The 19,619-nt window shown below is 46.7% G+C and overlaps 2 protein-coding genes and 1 non-coding gene across 14 annotated transcripts in view; 1 reads left to right on the top strand and 2 right to left on the bottom strand.

The window, feature by feature from the left end:
- Nucleotides 1–6,948, bottom strand: part of Ppp6r3 (protein phosphatase 6 regulatory subunit 3) — a 115,355-nt gene extending 108,407 nt beyond the window's left edge. For all 12 annotated transcript variants that reach the window (XM_027408775.2, XM_027408777.2, XM_027408779.2 and 9 more), the window contains exon 1: nucleotides 6,828–6,948. The gene's annotated coding sequence lies outside the window, so the exon portion shown is untranslated. The remainder of the gene's footprint in view (nucleotides 1–6,827) is intronic.
- A 482-nt stretch (nucleotides 6,949–7,430) lies between these two features.
- Nucleotides 7,431–7,503, top strand: Trnaa-agc. The gene has a single exon. It is a non-coding gene; the product is annotated as a tRNA-Ala (tRNA).
- Nucleotides 7,504–12,599: 5,096 nt separating this feature from the next.
- Lrp5 (LDL receptor related protein 5) overlaps nucleotides 12,600–19,619 on the bottom strand; it is a 107,849-nt gene continuing 100,829 nt past the window's right edge. Inside the window, exons 22-23 of the mRNA XM_027408770.2 lie at nucleotides 15,476–15,573; nucleotides 12,600–12,951 (exon numbers count right to left, since the gene is read on the bottom strand). Coding sequence (XP_027264571.1) covers nucleotides 12,690–12,951; nucleotides 15,476–15,573 — 360 coding nt within the window. The 3' untranslated portion in view covers nucleotides 12,600–12,689. The remainder of the gene's footprint in view (nucleotides 12,952–15,475; nucleotides 15,574–19,619) is intronic.

The following is a 19,619-nucleotide window of genomic DNA, read 5'->3' as shown; positions in this document are numbered from 1 at the left end:
GGAATTTGGCAAGCTGAGGCAGGAGCCTTTAACTTTATCTCAACTTAAAGGCTAATAATCTGGGCCACAGCACAAGACCCTGTATCAAAATGGGGGGGGGGGGAGGCAATAACAGAGAAAAGACAGAAGGGGAAAAAAACAACAAACAGAACCTAGGGGAAAACTTGATGAGTCTGGAAGCAGGGAGTAGAGTGTTTCAAGCACTAAGTATCCATCTTGTTATCACACAGCTGCTTCACCACCCAAATCAAGAGAGACAATTTTGAGTAACAATTTTGAGGAACAAAAATTTCTTGGTAGCACTGGGGACACAAACCTAGGACCAAGAACATGTTAGGAAAAAGTCCTTTTTAAATATTTATTTACTTTATGTGCATACTTGTCTGAATATATGTATGCTTGTGTACCACATGTGTGCAGGGGCCTAAAGGTCAAAAGAGGACACTGGATCCCCACTGGAGTTAAAGACAGTTGTGGGTGCTAGGAAATGAACCCAGTCCTCTGCAAGAGCAGCCACTACTGAGCCACTCCCCCATCCCTAATTTAAGAAGCTCTTGGTACCCAGGCAGGCTTTGAACTTGCTATCCTCCTACCCCAACCCCCCAGTAGCTGGGTTACATTTGTTTGCTTGTTTACAAGACTTCTGGCAACCTCAGCTATCCAAAGTTCCAATAAGCCAGTCAATAAATAGCAGCCCTTTTCCCTGAGGCTTCTACCTAGACCTTATCTGGCCATACCTCACTATTGGCAGGATATACTGCTGGGATACTTTCAGCATCTTCTTCTTCTTCTTTTTTTTTTTTTTTTTTTTTGGTTTTTCGAGACAGGGTTTCTCTGTGTAGCTTTGGAGCCTATCCTGGCACTCGCTCTGGAGACCAGGCTGGCCTCGAACTCACAGAGATCAGACTGCCTCTGCCTCCCGAGTGCTGGGATTAAAGGCATGTGCCACCACTGCCCAGCGCATGAACTTTCTGAATTTAATACATTTAATCCATGCTGTGTGAACCCGCAGATGTGGAACCCAAGGATACAGGGGACTGAGTATGTAATGCTAACAAGCTTTGTTAACTGAGTTTGTAACTGCCAACTCTAATTGCAGGTCCTTAAGGGCTGTTTATCAATAAATCCCTAATACATTTCTGACAAAGAACAGATTCAATTAGTACAGCTGCTAATCAAAAACTCATGAAGACTGGGGGTTGGATAGATGGCTCAGTGGTTAAGAGCACTTACTACTCTTGTAGATAACCTAGATTTAATTCCCAACACTTACATAGTTGCTCACAAATGCCTGTATCTGCAGTTCTAAGGGATCCAATGGCCTCTGCAGGCATAGCATGCACACGGTACATATACATACATGCAAGCAAACATTTATGCATAAAATAAAATGAATTCAAACATTTAGGAAGATTAGAAGTAGATGGAGGTAGGCATGGTGGCTTATGACTATAATCTTAGCACTTGGAAGGAGTAACAGTAGGATGGCAAGTTCAATTCTAGCCTGGGCTACATGGCAGGACCCTGTTTCTAAATAAGGAGGAGGGAAGGTAATAGATGTATGGGGATAGTACAATGGTTGCTAGTGATACAGGTAGGGTGACTGCAGTCCTCAGCACAACCATAAGGTGAGGTTCAGGACAGAAGTCAGAAAGCATCTCCATCATTCCTGTCTTATAATGTATGCAGACAGTACCATTCAGTGATGAATTTATAGTTTTCCTAACACTCCTCAATTTAACCACTCACATCATACCAAGTATAGGCAAGGACCTCTGTTCTGACCTCTCCTACCATACAACATCTCTCCAGGAAGAAAGACATTCTTCTACCTGCATCGGACACAGACAACTCCTTTCCAATTGAGCATGGGCACTAAAAGCATAGCATACCATATGCTCCCTCCATTCTACCCTCAAACAATTCCAGGGCTAACTACCTGGAGAAAGGTTTTCCTTTTAAAAAGAAGGTGGGAGGTGGTAGAGATCTAAAAACTGACAGTTGATCAATAAGATGATGGCAAAAGATGGGGGTTTTTTGTTTGTTTTGTTTTGTTTTTCTTTTTTGAGACAGGGTTTCCCTGTGGCTTTGGAGGCTGTCCTGGAACTAGCTCTCATAGACCAGGCTGGTCTCGAACTCAGAGATCTGCCTGCCTCTGCCTCTGCCTCTGCCTCCCGAGTGCTGGGATCAAAGGCGTGCGCCACCACCGCCGGGCTCAAAAGATGTTTTTTAAGTGATAATAAAATGCAGAATGGTATGTTATTTGGTACTGGGGGAAGTCCTAACTTGCTAAGTTTCAAGCTCAATTTGACAATGTATTTTCACGCAGTAAAGGGAGAAAGTTTCAAAATTGCATTTGTAAAATATATTATTTTAAGGCTAAATCTTCAGGCTTCTGACATGATGTACACCTTGTCTTCCTGCCACTAAATAACCTTCAAGGCAGGATCCAGGTACTGCAGACACAGCTCCCAGCCCACAAAGGTGTAGGTTCTAAAAAGGCAGTGGCACTACAGTGCTGTCTAGAAAGGTTTATGAAAGTATATTCTTGAGGCTTCAAGATAGCTCGATGGTTAAGGGTGCTTGCCAAAAGTCTGATGACCTGAGTTTGATCCCTAGGACCCACATGGTAGAATTCACTTGCATAAGCTGTCCTCTCTGGCACCTGTCTGTGTGCTGCAGTACATGTGCTCCTACAATTACACACAAGAGCTCACACATACATAACAATATTTCTTTTAAAAAAATCAGTCACACGCTTTCAGTCGTGGTGCACGTTTTTAATCCCAGTACCAGGGAAGCAGAGGCAGTCAGATCTCTGTGAATTTGAGGCCAGCCTAGCCTACAGAGCCAGTCCCAGAACAGCCAAGGCTACAAAGAGAAACTCTCTCTTGAAAAACAAAAATCAGGGCTGGAGAGATGGCTCAGAGGTTAAGAGCACTGGCTGCTCTTCCAGAGGTCCTGAGTTCAATTCCCAGCAACCACATGGTGGCTCACAATCATCCCTTATGAGATCCGCTGCCCTCTTCTGGTGTGCAGATATACATGGAAGCAGAATGTTGTATACATAATAAATAAATATTCTAAAAAAACATCTTAATAAAAAAAAGAAAAACAAAAATCAAAAAATTAGTAGTCTCAATTCCACCACAAATTTCTAGTGAAGCCCAACATCCGTGGTTTTAAAAAATCCCAAATGATTGTTATGTGTGTTAGTCTATCAAGATGTCAATACCACTGATATTTAAAGCTGGATTGGGGGGGGTGGTTAAAATCTGTGCAAGACATGAGGCTTAACAGTAACTTTGACCTCTACCCTCTACAGCACACTGGAGGTGTAATAAGCTAAAAGGAATGCTTCCTAAGAGGACAGTTGAAAGACCCTCACCTAGTGCAAATTTTAAAACCAGGTAGGGGATGAAACTAAGTGTAAAGCACTTTTCTAAAATATGTGAGGCCATAGGTTCAATCCCCAGTACTATAAGCAACCAGAAAAAGAAAAAAATAATTAAATCACTTTATTGATTTTTTTTTTTTCTTTTTGAAGGAGGAAGTGTTGCTTCATTGTTTCATTGAGATAGGGTCTCATTATAAGGCCCAGGACAATGGCCTTGAGCTCCAGCTCTTCCTGCATCTGCCTCCCAACTGCTGAATTACATGTATATGCTACCATGTCCAGCTCTATTAATTACTCAGCTCTTTTGGGTTATTATGGATAGATACCAAAGCCTCATGCATCCTAGGCAAGTGCCTTATAGAGCTAGACTCTCAGCTCCAAGGCAATCTTTGAGACAAAGAAATATGCTTCAATTACCCTGATTTTAGTAATCTAGCATCTATCTATAAAGAAAAGAAAGTCAACTGACATCTTGAGAAAGAACATATAAAGTTATGCTTAACGTCAAGAGGACTGGTTAGTATTTTGAAGCATATTCTAAGAAAAACAGCTCCTCAGCCTCCACTGCAGCTCAGATCTTGAGGCACAGGACCCAGGACAGACTCCCTGCCCTCTTCATAAAGTAAACTTGGTGATGAGTTTCAGCTGAACAGACAGTTGGAAGGACTTCCTTATAATTTGCTCTTCTAAAGTATAGTAAAATGTAAAAATATAGATCAACATACACTAGTAACATCTGAGATTTCTTATCTAAACTACCAACTACAAGGTTGATCATAGAAGCAAACTGAGTATCAACCCTGGCAAAAACTGTTCTAAGGAAGACATGCTTGTTTGTAACAGCACATTTTTCTAGAGGAAACCAACAAAGTTTCATCTTAAAGCAGATAAGCAAACCCCACCTGAAGTCCTCCTTTCAGTGCCATCTATTTTCTGAACTACAGACTACTCTTAAGTTAATGAAAACTAGCAAGCTCCTTTTGTTTATGTGGTTTATAGGTGGTTGTTTTTTGATTAAGTACAGTTGGGGATGGGATCAATATACTATACACAAAAGCTTAAGTATTTTAAAGCAATCAGTGTACTTAAGATGGAGTTTATCAAAACATTCTTCCCCACTGCATAAGTCAATCCAAGTCACAAGCAACTACCACCAAGAAGACAAGCCTATTTTCAAGTACCATGGAGAAGGCACAGGGCAGACATTAAAAGGCTGATTTCAGGTATGACTGAATGAGTGAAAGACACTGTTAAATGTTCTAGACTCCCTGGCCAAACAGTAAAGTGTAGAATAGGTCCCAGAACACCCACACACAACTCTACTCCCCAAGCTATGAACTGAGCACCCATTATCCAAAGTGGTTGAGACTACAATTTCAGTTTCGGATTTTGGAGTGTTTGCACAAACTTTACCAGTTTTACATTCCTAGAACAAACTGCTGCACCATCTGAAAGTTTGATGCTGAAAAGTCATCAGGTTTCATAGTGTTTAAATGTTAGGTATGTTTAACCTGCACCTTTGCTGAAGCTCTCGAGACTGCAGTCTTTCAATGACAGTAACAAGCAAGTGACACCAGGAAATCACCAAAATTATTGATTTGGGACAACCACACAGAAACAGTACCTAAAAGCAGAGGAATGGTGCTGTTTAAGCTCCAGGGGGTGTTTTCTATACATAAATATTGGTTTAGACAAAACACTCTCAAGTGTGATGACCTGTTGCTACAGTACATGTAGGTAATTTAGTGAATTTTCAACTTCGCTTCCAGTTTTGTTTTTTTTTTTCAGCCCACCTGATCCTTAAACACATGGCTTTCCTATTTTTACCTAAACATTTTAATTTTAAACTAGGTGTGTCGGTGCATACCTCTACTCATAGTGTTTGTGAGATAGATAAAGGAAGATCACGAATTTAAGGCTATCCTTAGCTGAATACAAAGGTCAAGAACATCTTAAGCTACAGGAGACCCTATCATCTCAAACAAACAAACAATAAATATTCAGTCACGTATAGTGGTGCATGACTTTAATCCCATGAGGCAGATGTTCTGGCCACACAGTGATACCCTGCCTCAAAAATGAATAAAATGAAAAGATCAAGTTGAATTTGGTAATTATGGTCACTACTGAACTGATTCCATGTGCCAAGCATGGTTCTAGCTGCTTTGTGTTAACTTGTTTACATATATACTCAGTTAGTTACAGGTCTAACTTGTACATTTGTTGGGACAAACTTATGGAACAGAGTTGTTTTCCCGGGTCACAGGGGCAGCAAAGGTAATTAATTTGCCCAAGGTCACAGGGCTAGAAAGTGTCAAAGCAAGATTCAATTTTCAAATGACCCAAAAAAAAGTTCAGCCACCACTGATAGCGGGATCTTGCACCTTGCTACTTCAAGGCACATTTCAGCGGTAGGAAATCTGAAGTCACTTTCTCACTGGCTGCTCCATCTGCAACATGACCTTGAGGACAAAAACCAAAGCAAACTTCACTTAAGAAAGTGAAACAGTATCCATATTAACAAGCGCTCTGATGGAAGGAAACACGTCTAAGTGACCCCCCTCCCCGCCCCGGGAAGCAAAACATAAACAAAGCCCTGACCCAAACTAAATAGACTATATCAAGTAGGGGAAAATGACAGTAGGTCATGCCTTAAAGAAGTCCAGGCTTGGAGCTAATCAGAACACTCATTCTGTCCCACCTACAACTTCAAGTCCAAGTTCTAAGAAAAGGCAACGAGAATGGAAAGGAAAAAACCTCCATGTTAACAGTGAACCGAGCTTCTTAACAGGGAGGTACTTGGAGCCACAAAGATAAGCCCTCACCCCAGCTCCAAAACACCGAGGAGTCTCGAGTGCCCCGGTTTGCGTTTAAGAGAACCTATGGCAGAAGCTGAGAATTCACAGCAATGGCCCCGGGAGACTCAGAACTGGTTTTTGTGTATCCCGATGACTCTGCGGCGAATGCCCAGAAACCCACAAAACTTGTTCCTCGGAGGACAAGAGTGCAACAAAGGCCTTCGCGAAGGTCTCCCGACGAGTTGACAAGCTCCGGGAGATCCCGAAAACTCGCTGGGAAGGCCCTGGCGCGGGAGCAGAGGAGCTCGTTCCGGACCCCCGACTTGGCTGAGCTCCTCGCCTCGCCCGGGCTCCCGCCTAGCCAAACCCGGAGAGTCACCTCGGCGTCCAAAGTTCGCCGCCGGCTCGGCCCGCTGCCAACGCGCGGCCGGGCTGACAGGAGCAGGCGACTCGGTCCCGGCCAGGACTGGACGCCGCCTCCCGGGCCGCCAAAGCAGCCGATTCCGGGGGGGAGGGGAGAAGGGCCGGGACGCTGCCTCCCCACGCCGCCGGGACCGGACCACCGCCCCCGTCGGTCGACCGCCCCCGCGCGGCCCGCGCACCCCGCGCCGGCGCTCCCTTCCCCGAGTTACCTGGAGGCGCCCACGACCCGCAGCTAGTCACGCTCAGGCGGGAAAAGGGCTCACCGACACCATCAGCGAAGCGCCCAAAATGGCGGACGTATCAAGCAGGCCTTGAGTTACCCCCGCCCTCCCTCCGGACGCCTGGCAGCCAATCACGGGCAAGACTCCGCCCCCTTCCCGAAGATAATTGGCCTGCCTCTCCCGCCCCCCACAACCTATTGGACCTCCCAGCGGCTCCCTCGCCTCTACTCCGATTGGCTCTCGGTTCTTGTCAGTCAAATGCGAGAGGCGCATTCTTTTTCCCATGGTCTTGACGGATCCGGAACCTCTAGGACCCCGGGGTCTGGGAAACAAGTCAGAAATTGGGAGAAGCTTGGGCTGGGTCCCTCTACGCCGTAGCAACAGCAGTGCCTCGTGTGACGGACGCTTCGGAACACCAATTCGCGTAGTCAATGCATTTTAAAACAAATGAGCCAAACCAATCCCGGCTGTGTAGCTTTAGATACGAGGGAGCCAATGAGGTAGCACAACAGGCAGTAGGGCAACGGCCGCGAGGGAAACCGGTGATGACGTGAGTCACAACAAGACTTGTGGCGGAAACTGCTCATGATTGGGGAATTAGCTCAAATGGTAGAGCGCTCGCTTAGCATGTGAGAGGTAGCGGGATCGATGCCCGCATTCTCCACTCTACAATTTTATAAAACAACACCTGCTTAAATTAACCGCTACAGACTAAAGGGACAACTCTAAAGATGGAATCAAAACCCCCAAATGCATAACGGACTGTTAGAAGAGGGTCTAGGTCATGAATTTTGTCACAGAGAATTTACACATGAATTTCTTCCAAATGCCAGTGTCCTACCAATTGTACCTTACTTTTGTCGAGCCGCAAGCTGAAGTCATGGACTTCAGAATCCACACTTGCAAGCCTCCCGAAATATCCCCGACTTCCCACTGTCATAGTTAATCCCACTTGTCAGTTCTCCTGGGGAAATTGAGCTGACCACAAGCATTCATTCCTCTATACCAACTGACTGAATGTGCTGTGACCAGCAGGCTGAACCTTGACTTCCCTGCCATAATGACCTGTACCTTGGAACTGTGAGACAAAAATGAACCCTTTCTCCCTAAAATTGCTTTTTTCAGAATATTTTATCACAGCAAGGTACTAAGAGAACTCCTTATATCCCTATGAATAACATGCCCTGTTTAGAGTGGACAGGACAGAATTCTGTTTGGGGGTACTGCAGCTGGCCATCAAGGGCAGCAAAGTTTCCCACTCTTGAAAGCCTTTTTTGAAACAGCATCCCTGCCATTTGACCAAGATGATCAAACTGAGGAACAGACTCTCCTGAGAAGGTAGTATGTCATAAGACAGGACAGAGCTCCAGATCCCTAGAGTGTTGGTGCCAGAGAGAGACAGGGTTTCACAGAGACCCCAGGGTGGGACTTTGGAGCTTCAAAGGCAGGAATGGCCAAGGTATGATGGGAGGGAGACTGGGTAGCAGAGGTGGCTGAGTCACACAGGCCTGGAGTGACAGTGCTCTCTCCCAGTAGTAACCACAGTGGTTCTGACTAGTCCAGTGATTCACTGAAACTCAGAGAGCACATAGTGTGTCTCCTGAGTATCTTCTCTAGGCTGCCTCTAGGCATCCATCCCTTGGGAAGAGTGAGAGAGCCTAGTCCTGGACTAGAGGAGACAGGACATGCCTTCTTAGGCACTCAGTGCTTTTCCCAGGTTCAGAACTTCTGAACCTCCTTCCCTGACCTTTACACAGGACCCAGCTGGCCTGAGACAGCCACCTCATTCTCTCTGGCTCTGAGCTCCACTACCAGGATAGCAAGAGAGGGTTGTACAGTCATGCAAAACCACCTGGCCTCCAGTTCACCTTTCAAGAGAGCTGTGGCTGGAAGTAGATCCCAGAAAGAATTTATTGCTAGTAGGTCCACAACAGCTTTATATTCCCCATTTTATACACTTAGCTAACTATGGTCCAGAGATCCTTTAGACACCAGAGGCCATATAGGGGTGGAGTGACCTTGATTAGGTGACCCAACCTCTCTGACTCTCCAGTTCTCTGAAGTGCAAGTGATAGCATCTACCAGCCTGTGTCCCGCCCATCACTCCAGGCAGTTATGAAGTCATCAAATGTTAACTCTAGATCAGAGAGGCTGGAAGTCTTGCCTGAGGCCACACAACTAGAAACAAGCATTGTTAAAACTGAAACCTATTGACGAAGAGTTAAGTAGGCAGAAAGCTCAGAGGACGGCAGCAGTTGCAGGGTAGGCTATGGCTGGAAGGGACAGCCATCTGTGCTTCCTCACTGACCAAACCAACCTCCTGTACCATCTGGGTGAGTCAGCCAGGGGCCCACCAAACAAACCAGCATCTCTTCATTCGTTTGTACTGAAAGCACCTGCTGGCATCTGCTTTTGCATTCCTTTCTCCCAGACTCAGGTGAGTTACAGGGATATGCATATTACAACTGAGAGCTAACCTACCACCTCCCCCAGGCCAGGGGAGTTAGCTCATAGGTTGTCAGATTTGGTGCACTCATTCCTAACCTAGCCAACCACACTGAAGTCAGGGAGGGCTTCCTGGGGAAGGAGGTAGCTGGTCCTGAAGCCCACCTACCAGCCCTGTAGAGCCACAGGCAGGCCTAAACAGGGAAAGATTTACAAGCTTTGCATATGACATGGATTAAGCTCTGCATCTGAAAATTTGCAGGTTTAATGGATCTCTTCTTCCTGTCCCCGTCTCTGTCTCCTTTTCCATCCCCCCTCTGTCTCCTTTTCCATCCCCCTTCCCATCCCATCCCTCATCCCACTCTCCTCACCCCACTTCCTACTGCAGTTTAATGGTTCACTTTTCAGTCCATTTTGAAGAACATGCATGCAATTTTTTTTTAAAGCATGACCAGTAGAAAGTGGAGTGGAATGAACAAGTGACCATCACTCCTTAAACTTTAGAAGCAAACACAGAACTGCCTGATTTTAATTCATTGAGATAATTGAAAAGCAAACCGTTCACAAAAAGACATTTTAACATAGCTGTCATATGCTGCAATGCAAAGAGGAGCTCTGCCTCTTTAAACTGCAGCTTTAAATTGGTTTAGTTCAAACAGAACAAAGACACCCCAATGTCTGTCTTTCTGTTCTCTTACCTTCCACACTGCTGACACAGCCCAGTGGATGAAATGGGGCCATTACTGTCCTGGCAGAGGACAAGGTCCAGAAGGACCTGGGATGCTGCCAGGTGCCGTTCATCCAAGCTGTTGCTGGGTCAGTTCCTGAGGCTCAAGAGGGAGAACCAGAGTCTCCTAGAGGACCTGAGCAGTCACGCAAGTAGGCTGTTAGTCCAAATCCTTTTCCCTCCTGATTTTAAAAACAGCTGCAGAGAAGCAGGATCATTGGTAGCTGCCAAATCAATAAAAAGGAGACCCTCTGAGCATATTGACCCCTCTGTGACCTCCAGGCTTCTGGGAAAGGAAGAGGAGACATTCAGGTAGATAGACTGTGGTTTAGGATAGACAATAGACCACCGGCAAGAAGCCAGTGAGGAGCTTGGAGGGTGAGACTCCAGCCCCTATCTTTTGAGAGGAATAAACTGATTGGAACCTGAGCCCACCAAACTTCCAAAATGCCCAAGACATGGTCACACGGACTCTGTTTAGCCAATCAAGATGGACACTGCCTCTGCCTCAATGGCTCAGGCTATAGACATATGACAGACCACACACTGTAGACACACTCTCTCAGGGAGGAGAGATACTGTGAACAGAAAGTCTTCTGAAGGAGGAGTTGTTACAAATAGGAAACTCCTAAGGGCGCAGGGAGGTGTATGGAAGATGAAGAGAGGTGGCTGTCACCAAAAAGGGGAGCAGTTGAACAGGGAGGGTTAGAAGATGACAGGTGGATAGAAACAACTCTGGTTCTCAATAACGTGGCACCCAAGCTTTGGTTTCCTCCACATCAAAAGGGGAACACCTGGTTAGGCTGCTACAAAGTTAAATAGCCAGGTGGATGTCACCCCTTGTTTATACTATCACAGCTCAGACACTAACTCCTTCAAAAAACCTTCTTGTTTCAGTGTCAGGATACCCCCTAGGGGAAGCACAGTATCAGTACAGGGCCTTCCTCATAGTTTTGAAAAGTCTTTAATCTCTTGATGGTGAGCATTGGATGGAGTGCCCATAGCTGTTTTCCTCCAAATTAAAACACCCTTTCTTGGAGGGAGAGCTGGAAGATTTGAGGACAGGAAAACCACAATGCTCAGAAGTAAACAAAACTCGCAAGCCTCAGGAGGCTCCTGAAACTTACAGGATTCACAAGACCCCCTTCCTAAGTTTATACAAACTTAATAGCTGGGATGAGGAGGCTCTCCAACCCACAGGTGCCTGCTTGTTGAGCTCCAGGAATGCAGTATTAATGAGTTGTGGCCCATATTGACGTGGCTTCTCAGTAATATAGTTGCTTTTGAGTAACCCCTACTCCAATGAGTAACCCTAGTAAACTCACTGGTTCACTAAGCAAGACAGGTGATGTTGTATCTCTGGTCCCAACCAATGCCTTATCTGGGATAAAGAAATGATGTTCATGTCCTCCCAGGAAAATTCAATGAATGGGGGGGATCCCGGCTATCTGATCAGAGGCTTCCAGTAACAGATGATTTTATTTTTTTTTGGGGGGGGGTTTCGAGACAGGGTTTCTCTGTGGCTTTGGAGGCTGTCCTGGAACTAGCTCTTGTAGACCAGGCTGGTCTCGAACTCACAGAGATCCGTCTGCCTCTGCCTCCCGAGTGCTGGGATTAAAGGCGTGGGCCACCAATGCCCGGCCAGATGATTTAAATCCATGACTGCATCGGCCTGGTCCAGCCTTGGTACCCAGTAGGTGATGATTGGACTGGCTCCTGGCTTCCCCTAGCTGACCCACAAACAGGAAAAAGACCTGAGATGAGCCAACATCCTTAGTCATGTAAGAGAACCGATTCCCTAGCCATGTAACAGCTCTGTATGCAGACAGTATTGCCCACAGTTCTAGGGGAAGGAAAGAAAGGACTGCAGAAGATGACTTGACCCTTTCCCTGCTCAAACAGGCTGCCAGAGCCAGCAGCCCACACTTACTTTATCACCTGTCACAGATAGGAGACCCCTCCCCAGGACAAGAATCAGGCCTCTCTCTATGTTCTTCAGCACCACCTACATGAACATGTAGACAGACCTTGGATTCTGCTGGCTAGGTGCCTCTGAGAACAAAGGGCACTGTCAAAGATGTGACCAGAACAATTACATCCTGCAGAATGAAGTTCCCTCACAGCTCCATCAAATGGGGTCTACACAAATGGGAAGTCAGATGAGCCACCCTGGCCTCTGGTCCTCACAACTGGCACCAGGATGAGCCAGCATGCCAACAAAGCTTAAAGCCCAGGAATGCAGCATGCAGGATCCACTACAAAACAGGAAATGCCTGAGCCTTTGAGCAGAATGTAACTATATAGGTCAGTTCACAACACCGGCCCATTCTCTGTACTGGCCTGTTTCTGCCTGAGAGCCTTGACAGAGGGATACCCATGCACAGGAGAACAGTCACACACAGCCATCTAGTGGGTTAAATTCATTCTTTGGGAACAGGCAACTCAAATATTCACAGGGCACAAAAGAATGGCAGTTATGTTTTAAAAAATTAAGTTTATAAATATTTTCTCCACTGTACAAAGTTTTCCCAGCCCTGCCCACCCCCATCACTGTTCACATTTCTCATTTTTTAAAAATCCCAATTATATTCATTTTTTAAAACATAAAATATATTTTTCTTTGTTCATATTTAAAAATATTTACAGGGAGGCAGCGAGGCCGGGGTGGGCGGCTGAGGTCAGGATGAGTCCGTGCAGGGGGACGGAGGGGGCGGGAAGAGGTGGCAGTAGCTTCTTTCAGTGACAGGCGACGGCGGGCAGCTGTCTTCTGCAGACAGGTACTGGCTGTGGGGTGTGGGTGGGGGTGGGTAGGGGTCTGAGTCTGAATTCAAGTCCAGGTAATATTTGCTGGTCTTCCAGCGACTGGTGCTGTAGTCACTGTCACACACGTCTGTGCTGCAAGGTGTTGTTGGGGGTGCCATGCCTCGGATGATGTAGGGCCTGTAGGGACAAAGAGAAGGAGGTTGACAAGTGTGCCTGGCCCTGTGTATAAGGTCCTTATATTGCTTGTCCTCAGCAAGTTTTCAGGGGCAAGGCGTGATACTGACATAACCTGGAGCTCACCTTTCCTCTCTCCCTCTCAACCTCCATAGCCAAGGCTTAGTAAGAATTAAGTCCCTGATCCATTTCCAGACAACAAGTGAGCAGAACCTGTTGGCTGACTTTGGGAGGAGCTCACTTACCCTCCAAACTTCCATTTCTCAAAAGGAAACACCCCCTCTTTGGGTCTGTTCGTGCATATTCCTATGTATGTGTGAGGGTACGTGTATCCATGTGTATGTAGAGTACACCACTCTCCTCCATCTCTCACCACTTTATCCTTTGAGGCAGGAGCTCTCACTGAACCTGGAGCTCACCAAGTTAGCTAGACTGTCTGGCCTCTGCTTCCCTCGCTCTGGGATTCAAAGTTCTCGGCCATGTGTGGCCTTTTACTCCATTCCTAATGCTTGCATGACAAATCATCTCCCCAGCTTTATTTCTTAAAAGGCTTGTAAGGATGAAGTAAGATTCTATATGGGACATACTAGAAGCCTAAGTGCCTGCAGGAGAAAGTGTTTAGTAGCTATTGAACACAATGCTCTTTTCTCTAACTGTTGAGGATATGTGGTTCTGGAACAGTCGTGACTTAAGTTAAATCACCCTGACCTTGGTGATGTCTCCAAGCCTCCCAGTGGCTGCCTGCATCTATCAGTGGCCCAGAAACTCTGTGTCAGGCCCTTGTGTCCTAAACTCACCAAAACAGGGATCATGGTATCTTTTCAGATCCTGGACCCACCATGCTGGGGTCACAATGAGCAGGAAGAGGAGTCTGAAACAGTGGTAACACACACCTGATGGAACTCAGCCTCATCAAGGGCAAGTCATGGGAGGGACAATGCCTTGGAATAGGACCAAGAGGGCAGGCAGGATGGGAGACCTAGGGAGCTGGCTTTGCAGACATGGATATTTCTAGTCTGGGGACAGTGGCAGACAGGGCTGCAGGGTTAATGATGACCCCAGGTTGGCAGTGCAGGCTCATGTTATACTCTGATACTAGAAAGCCACTGCAGGTCCTTGAGCAGCAATACAGAAAGAGCTGCAAGCCTGGACACATCCAGTGCAAGAGTTCTCAGAAATAACCACTAGATGGCAGGCAGGGCCACCCTGGAAGGCCCAGTAAGCCAGGGACCCAGGCAGGGAGGCTGTGTGGTCTGGACAGGTGCCAGAGCCCTGGTCTACATGCTAAGGGCCCAGGCCCTCTCTACCTGCCTTGGCAGGTAGCTCCCCTGGGGCTAAGGCCCAGAGTACCTAGAGGGTACTGTTAGTTATGCCCATCCTTGTACCCTAGGCTCTCTAGCTACTGCAACCACAGCAGTGTCTTTGGATTCTAGTTCTGTACATTCTGTGGCCACTCTACTGTAGAATGTGGGTTCTCTGAGCAACATGGCCAGCTGTTTTCATCACAGCAGGTGTTCCTCTTATAGGGACCTATCACCTGTGGTCCTACATCCTCACCTATGGCTCCCTCCCTCTGAACCTCCCAGCCATTTGTTTGCAATTCTGCTTTAATTGTGTTTGGCCTAGGGTCTCAGGAAGGTTTCCTGAAGAGAAATTCCATCTATGTCACTGTCATCCACACCGGATGAAGACTTTCCAGTGTCGCAGCTATTTTTTTCTTTTTTTTTAAGGGAGAGGTCGTTACCATATTCTTCTTGGACAGACGGATAAACTCAGTTCTCTGGTGTGAATTTAGGTAGAATTATTTAGTTTATCATTGGGACCTTCTGAAGAGGGATAAGGTATGTATTTACATCACCCTAAGATTAGCATTACTCATAACAGCACCCTCACTTGTGGAACTTAGTCTGAGACCCCCAATATAAGTAACTTGTGGGCCAGGGTCAGGCTGAGATAGATAGGACTCCCAGGCTTATAGAGACCACTGTTTTGAGAAAGGAGCAAGAATCATCCCTTGGGCTGGGACGATGACTCACGAATTGCTCTTACAGAGGACTGAAGTTTGATTCCCAGTATTCACAGCAGGCAGCTCATAACTGCCTGTAACTCCAGTTCCAAGGGATGCCCAAGCTCTTCAGACACACACAAATAATTACAAAAATCATCCTAACAGAGTTTACACTTGTCAGACTCTGACCAGGGTCCATAGCTGGGCTGGAACACAGCAGGGAGTAGAGCCTGAGGCCTGGGGCCTAAGAACTGGTTTCCTCACAATAAGTGTGATTACTCTGCTGGATTCCTTCAAGGCCATGTTCCAGGTATCCCAAGTGACAGTGAAACCCATTAAGAAGATGTACTCACTTGGTGTCTGAACAACACTTAGCCTGCACTGAGGCCACACACAGAAGCAGCACTGAGGACCCAGAGAGTAGAACAAAATGGTAGACAGAACCCATGAGGCACATTCTATGGACAATGAAGATGAGGCCCTCCTCCCTACATAGGGAAGGCGGGGATGGACTCTTACCTGTATGGTCTGGCTGTGGCTGGGATGTTTGAAGAGTAAAACATGTCCATGTTGTACAGCGATGGGTCTGTGGCCGGTGATGGTGGTGGGTTCAGGATCTAAGGAGAGCAAGCAGGGGTTACTCCGGGCCTCCCTTGGCTGAACCAATCCTCCTCCAGCTTGCCAGCTTGGGGTCTGGAGATGTGTTCTCAGCCCATGGTCCCAAACCCTTCTAGAGCTACTGAACTTAAGAGCACAGAAGGGAAACATCAGCCATCTTCCCTGAAGGTGATGATGGTCAGAGGCGAAGGGACGGAGTGCTTTCAACCCAGCTGTCCTTGTCCCTCTCAGGCATTACTTCGTTGGTCAGTAGAGACCCCTCAGGACCATGGCCAGACGTTTGGCCATGGACACTAAGAGGGAATGTCAGCAAGAGCCCTGGTCTCCTGCACCAGCAACACTATTGGTATCTCTGCAGACCCAGTGTATCTGCCTGCCTGTGCGCTTCCTCAGGAGCATCATGCTGACTGCACATGGCTTCCACTGCTGCACCTCCTGACATTGCCTGTGACCCAGCTCCTACTCAGGATACCAAGTCCCTGCTGGAGCTCTTCCCAACACAGAGGCTGGATGATGAGAGAAGTGCTCTACCTATTTCTCGAAGAAACTTGCTCACCCCAGCTGTGATAAAAAGAAAACAAACTGGACTGTGAGGATGTGCCTTATGGGGAATTGGTGACAGACACATCTCAGGATGCCCCTGATTAGATCCTGAGTGCTATGACCCAAATGATGGATCAATCACAAGATGAAAAATAATAGGGTCGGGCAGTGGTGGCATACAGTCTTAATCCTAGCACTCGGGAGGCAGAAGGAGGCGGATCTTTGTGAGTTTGAGGCCAGCCTCGTCTACAGAGTGAGATCTAGGGCAGCCAGAACTACACGGAGAAATCCTGACTCAAAAACCCAAAGGAAAAGGAAAACAAAAATGGAAAAAGGATATGAAGGCATTGGAGGTGGCAAAGGTATAAAAGAGGGCTCACTTGGAAGAAGTGGATCCCTGGAGGAGCACCCACCTCATCCCAGCCCCTTGGGCCACTCTCTCTACTTCCTATTTCAATACTCTGCTAACCTCTCCCACCAACATGATGTTTGGCCCAAGAGCACAGGGCCACAGAATTCCAGGCTGAAATCTATGAACCCCTAAACCTATGAGGCAAAATAAACCATTCCTCCCTTCAAGTAGTTTGTGTCAGATATTTCCTCAGTGATATCAATCCTGCATTAAGACTAGTGTAGTGTTGACAGCAAGTCTTGCAAGTGTGGCCCTCTGATGGCAGGAAGGGGAACTGTCCCCTGTAGCAATAGAGGTCAAAATGACAGACCAAGGCACCCAAATAAGGGGCCAGACTCAGGCACTAAGACTGGGACAGCTCCCAGTGACCCAACCTGTGACAAAAAAGAACAGTGGGAATCTCATCTGCACCCACTGAGGAACCAGCCAGGCTTTGGTTACCATGCACACTCTTCCACGTACTACTGTGGGATGTACACAGGGCATACTGAGCACAAGTCACTGGGATGCTAGGTAAACATTGCTACCAGCAAAAGGCCAGGCTCTGAGACAACTCTTCAGGAGATCTTCTTTCATTTTACTTAATTCTATTTACTTATTCATGTATTTCTTCATTTATTTGAGACAGTAGCCCTGTCTCACCACGTAGACCTGACTTGGTCTGGGATTCTCTGTGTAACCCAGGCTGATGTAGAACCCACTATGTAAACTTAGTCTAACCTGGAACTCATTATGTAGGACCAGGTTGGCTTCGAAATCACAGATATCTATCTGTCTCTGCCTCCCAAGCACTGGATTAAAGGTGTATACAGAATTGCTGAATTTTATTTTTTAAATTATTAATTGACTTTATTTGATGCACATTGGTATGAAGGTATCAGATCCCCCCCCTGGAACTGGAGTTACAGTTGTAAGCCACCATGTGGATGCTGGGAATTGAACTCAGAACCTCTGGAAGAACAGCCAGTGCTCTTAACTACTGAGCCATCTCTCCAGCCCCCTGTATTTTATTTTTAAGACAGACTCTTAACAATTTAGACCAGGACGGCCTCACACAAATGGTAATACTAAGACTCTGCCACTCATGTGTGGGGATTATAGACATGAGCCACAATGCCCCGCTATAACTGTCCTGCCAACTAGCCTCAGAATATTGTACTTTGTATGTATAGTACTAGGCACTGAATCTAGAGCTTAATATGTCACTCTACCCCAAGTCAGCCAGTCAGGTTTCATAACCCTTTTGGGTTTATAAAAAAACAGATATAAATTGGTAAAATCCATGTTCAAAGGATTGAGTCTGTGTCCTGATTATATTAGACGGCAGTTACACAACTTCTTACCATATGAGAAACTGGGGGTGGGAGGTGTTATCCCCTGGAGTTGAATATAAATCTACAATGACCTAAAAACAGGAAAAGAAAAAAAAAAAAAAAAAAAAACCCTTCCTCTTGATAGAGAAACTTAGTTTCATATCTTACAAACACATAAATTATCACTCAGAGCACACAGAGAAAGCCTCCTACAAAAGCTAGGCGTGGTGGTGCATGCTTGTAATCTCAGGCACTTGGGAGGGTACAGCAGGAAGATAAGTTCAAGTCCACAGTGGACCACACAGCAAGGTCCAGTCTCAAATATAGTAACAGTGCCAAAAGAGAACCTTGGGGAGGTCCATTTGGCCTGGGGCTCCTTTGCCGCCACTTTCTCCTGTGCTCTTTGATTACTGAGTGCCCTGTGATGTAGGCTGAGGAGCTATTTCTGCAGAGCTGGCTCTGGCATGTCCTGAGGAACCCACTGCGAAAAGCATGGCTGTACGGCTGCACAGCTGTAAATATTCAGCTCACTGAGTGTAAGGCTGCAACTCAAGAGAGAGTAGCTCTGTGCAGTCTCTGCCCACCAAATTATTATGTGAGGCTGCAGAGAGTGGAAGAAAAACAAAGGTGTTCTAAAATCCAGATGCTGGCCCCTAAAAATAGGCTCTGGAGCTTTCAGAAGACTCAGCTCCTGTCCTGTCACTCAGAGATAACACTGTCCTCAGCCCCATCTGACCAGGACAAGAGGAAGCATGATAAGGAGACGAAAACACAGAGAAGCGACACCCTGAAGGGGAGGGGTGAACCCTTGGCAATGTGGGCTTCCTAGGGAGACCCTAGAAGAAGCACAAGGGGCTGGCTGTCCTTGCCTTTGGGGAAATTGAAAGAACTGGGTTAGGGTGGAAACAAAGTGCTTATTGCAGCTCCCTCACTGTGTCTTTGCCCACTGTGGATTTGATAAACCACAGCCAACCTAGGCCTGAAAATACTAGTATCTTTCTTCACTCTAATCCACCTGCCTGTGCCTCCCGAGTGCTGGGATTAAAGGTGTGCGCCACCACCACCCAGAAATTCTTTCATATTGTATCTATTTCTTCATTGGAGGTGGGCCCACATGCCCTAGCATGTGTGGAGGTCAGAGGACAGCCTAAGAGAATTGGTTTTCTCCTTCTACCATGTGGGTTCCAGAACTGAATTCATATCAGCAGGTTTGGTGGCAAGCACCTTCCCCCATTTAACCATCCTGTCAGCCCTGTGATACCTGACTGGGTGATTATGATTATTCAGGCTTATTAGAAGTCACAGACATCTTCCTGTGTCTAATATATAAATTAGACTTGACCACAGGTCTATAAAAACAGGGAAAAGCCAGTGTGTATACGTATGACACTATCCCCAGTTTTTATCATCTGCGGGGGTGGGGGTGGGGGTAGAGAGGTGGGGGTGGGTGGGATATATGCTGGCATGTGTCCCCACAGGTAAGGGAGAAGTATTACATACAGATTCAAACAGTTCCACAAGCCACCCAGGATCTGCACACTTAGAAACAGGCTTCTTCCTCAGCTTGCCTCACGGATGGACATCCCCTCACGGGAAAAGGCTGGTCAGTCACTCTCAGCAATCCCCTCCCCATAGGGTGTGGCTGGGAGAGAGCCAAGCCCCATCCTACTCAGATGAAAGCTCCAGAGAATATTTAGCCACAAATATTATCCTGCTTGGCTGTCTGTCTTAGGTAGATAATAATCAGTTTTCAAGGAATTGAGGCCATAATGGGGAT

The sequence above is a fragment of the Cricetulus griseus genome, chromosome 3 (assembly GCF_003668045.3).
Source record: "Cricetulus griseus strain 17A/GY chromosome 3, alternate assembly CriGri-PICRH-1.0, whole genome shotgun sequence".
NCBI lineage: Eukaryota > Metazoa > Chordata > Mammalia > Rodentia > Cricetidae > Cricetulus > Cricetulus griseus.
This window is presented reverse-complemented; position numbering and strand designations above follow the sequence as displayed.